The 3461-nt window shown below is 32.7% G+C and overlaps 1 protein-coding gene across 1 annotated transcript; it reads right to left on the bottom strand.

Annotated features, from left to right (window-relative positions):
- Positions 1-387: 387 nt before the first annotated feature.
- LOC105817137 (olfactory receptor 12-like) lies at positions 388-1335 on the bottom strand. Its single transcript, XM_012652771.1, has one exon. It carries the CDS (start codon positions 1333-1335, stop codon positions 388-390), a length of 948 nt encoding a protein of 315 aa, XP_012508225.1.
- Between the last annotated feature and the right edge of the window lie 2126 nt (positions 1336-3461).

The following is a 3461-nucleotide window of genomic DNA, read 5'->3' as shown; positions in this document are numbered from 1 at the left end:
TTCCTTTCTCAATAGACAGATAAACAGGTAGATGTTCATATACACACACACACAAAGATATTGTATTAATAAATTTAATGTGTATACTAATGTACCAAGTTGGTAGTACTGTATTTTAGCTACAATTCTGAATACAACTAAGCCAAATCAAACAAGAATAACAAACCTATGTGATACCTAGATATCACACTATAAAATAATTATGTAGAAATATGAAAAATCTATATTAATTTTTAATTTCCTTTTAAAAAAGACCTATTGATGATAAAACTGGAAATAAACTTTAACCTCCAAAACTTTTAGATGTCTTTCTTTGAAACTATTCTATAACAAATTTTTGGTAGCATTGCTTTTAGTTGATTTTACAGTTTTATAGATGGCTAGAGGTCAATTAAAAGATATTTTTCTCATCATTATCCTTTTTAAAGCATTTTTCACCTCTCTATTTCTTAGACTATAAATCAGAGGATTTAACATAGGGATGATAAGAGTATAGAATACGGCTATAATCTTACTTTTCTCTGGTGAGGAGATGGCCCCAGGTTGAGCATACATGAAGAACACAGTTCCATAGAATAAACTCACCACAGTGATGTGAGAGCTGCAAGTGGAGAAAGTCTTACTTCTGCCGTGCATTGAGGGGATCTTCAGGACAGTGGAGAGGATATAAGCATAGGATACCAGAATGACAGTTGTGGTGGTGAGGATGATGAGGGCAGAGAGAATAAACAATACAATCTCATTCACAAAGGTGTCAACACAAGAGATCTTGATCAGGGCTGGGACATCACAGAAAAAATGGTCCAGTCTGTTCTCCCCACAGAAGCGCAAGCTGAAGGTGAAACCTGTTTGTATCATGGAGTTGATGCATCCACAGATATAGGACCCAATCACCAAACGGACACAAGCCTGCTGAGACATACGTACATTATAGAGGAAAGGTGAGCAAATGGCTGGGAAGCGATCATATGCCATCACAGCCAGAAGAAAACCTTCAGTCCCAACAAAGAGAGCAAAGAAAAAGAATTGTGTTGCACAGCCATTGTAAGAAATTTTCTTTTCCTTGGACAAGAAGGTAGCCAGAGTTTTGGGAGCAATGACTGTGGAGTAGCAGAGATCTAAATAGGACAAATTTCTGAGAAAGAAATACATAGGCGTGTGAAGTCTGGAGTCTATTTTAATGACAACTAACATGCTGGTATTTCCCAACACAATGACCATGTAGAGAAGCAAGAACAGTAAGAATAAAAGAATCTGTACTTCTGGAGATGATCTGAATCCCAGCAGAATAAACTCTGTTAACTCTGAGTAATTCCTGTTCAGCTCACTCTTCATAGCTGAGACCAATCTAAGAAAATGAGAGCATTATTATGAAGCCTGTGGAAAACCTTGATCAACTTTTGGTTCCTGAAGTTCCCAATGAAAAAAATAAAATGCCAACACTGGGATTTTCTTGGCAGTGCATCTGATGGAATAGCTTTACACTTAGAAGCACCCAAACTACAACCAAAATAAGATGGTTTAGGGTTTTTCTAATACATTTATTTTCCGTATGATGTGAGAAATGTGAATGGGCAAAGGATGTTTTAGGCAGTGAGGCTATCAGTCATTTCAGGCCACTCGTTAAGAGCTTTAGAATGACATGAATTGAGTCCAAAGTTTACCTCTTTAGGTCTACAAGAATCTAAGATAAGTATCTATATTTTCTATGCCTCAAAAGTCCTCCTCTTCCATATGGGAGGTACTAATAATATCTACTTTATTAGATTGTGAGGATTATGTGAAATTGGATGTGAAAAGCCAGACTCAAACACCTTAAAAATCATAAATCTTCATCAAATAAATAAGTAAACAAGCAGACACATAAAGTTCTTTATGCTTTAGGAATGGAAAATTGGGTGAAAACATAGATCAATTCCTTTCCCCAACACAAGATGAATTTAATGTGGATCTCTTAAAACATTCTGCTATGTAAAAATATTAGGAAACATGGGATTATAGTTTAATGATGCTGAATGAAGCACCACTCTTGAAGAAAGTCATCCAAAGTGATTAATCAAACTCTTACCCTGTACACTAACTACACTGCTCAACTTCTATTTTCTATTTCATTCACTACTAATCTCTATATGCTAGTTGCTTTCTTTTTGGCATCAAAACTCTAGCATTTTTTTTCTTTTTACTGTCTTAGACATGTGAATTATTTTGTTTATATAGAAGCACTACAGGTAAAGTATAAGATTAACTTCCCAACAGAAATTTTCTCCCTTTATATATTTTTAATAAAACACAAGACAAGACATTAATGCAAATAAGTAAGGGGAAAATTCTATGCTGCATAGGTTGTGTTTTTTGTTCTTTTATAACAATTAATGCTTAATATCAAATACTAAAGAGGCATACAGATAAAACATCAATAATTTTTAATATATCTGAAAAGTTAAAGTCAAGTGGAAAAGAGAAATTTTGTTATAATTCTGTGGTTTCATTACTATATTTAATTTCTGAACTAACAAAAAAAGTTGTTCAAGAAACTTATCATATTTGAAGTTAATATTTTTATTTGGAATTTTTTATAAATTTAGAAGTACAATGTAGTCAGAAGATGTGAAACTGATTTAGCTTCTCTTATGATTTTTTATGAAGTCAAAATATTTTATTGGTTAAAAGCATGGTGTTTCAATTCACATAAATCTGGCTTTTAATCCATGCTCTACTACTCACTGGCTGAGTAATCTTTGACAAATTATTTAAATTTCATGAGCCTCCGTTTGCTCATCATCAAAATATGGTTTAGAATATCTGCTTCATAGGATTGTTGTTGCACAGATTAAATGAAATGATATCTATAAATTAAAAGAAATACATAACACCTGGCAAATAGAAAGCACTTAATAAATAATTGATATATGAGAAAATGAGCAGAAAAAAATTTTTGCTAAGTTTCAAAAACTATATTCAGAAATATTTATGATTTTAAAAACCAGTTACCTTTCTTAAGATCCAGCTTATTCCAAAAAGAGTCTCATTGAAGGATTTTAAAAGCTTGCTGTTCTTGTAAAGGAAGCTTTGAGAAAAGTGTAATTAATTACAAAAATGCTTCACAGTATATATACATTTATTCAAGTATCTGAGTAAATAGACCTATTTATTTATAAGTCTTCTATACCTCTTCCTTATTAGAACCAAAAGAGAATCTCAGTCTGGGTCTTCAGTTTGAACCTCGAGAAAATATTATTATTTATATTATACAAAGTCAGAACTGAGAATTCCTCCTATATGCTATCTACCATAGGTCCTAAGTCTTTTTTTCTAGCCATATAGTTATTCTTAAAAAAAGAAAGTAAATTAGAAGAATATATTAAAATGTGTGGTCTCTTTTGAAAAATAAAAAGGGCCCTGGAGGTCAATTAGGTCAGTGTTTGCCAAACTTTCCCATACCTCAGAGTCATCTGGGAGGT

Source organism: Propithecus coquereli, unplaced genomic scaffold, assembly GCF_000956105.1.
Source record: "Propithecus coquereli isolate 6110/MARCELLA unplaced genomic scaffold, Pcoq_1.0 Scaffold111, whole genome shotgun sequence".
Classification (NCBI taxonomy): domain Eukaryota; kingdom Metazoa; phylum Chordata; class Mammalia; order Primates; family Indriidae; genus Propithecus; species Propithecus coquereli.
The sequence above is the reverse complement of the archived record's forward strand: the minus strand, read 5'-3'. Positions and strand labels throughout refer to the sequence as shown.

Excerpts from the sequence above, each read along its gene's own strand:
- LOC105817137 (XM_012652771.1), bottom strand. The coding sequence starts at position 1,335 with ATGAAGAGTGAGCTGAACAGGAATTACTCAGAGTTAACAGAGTTTATT.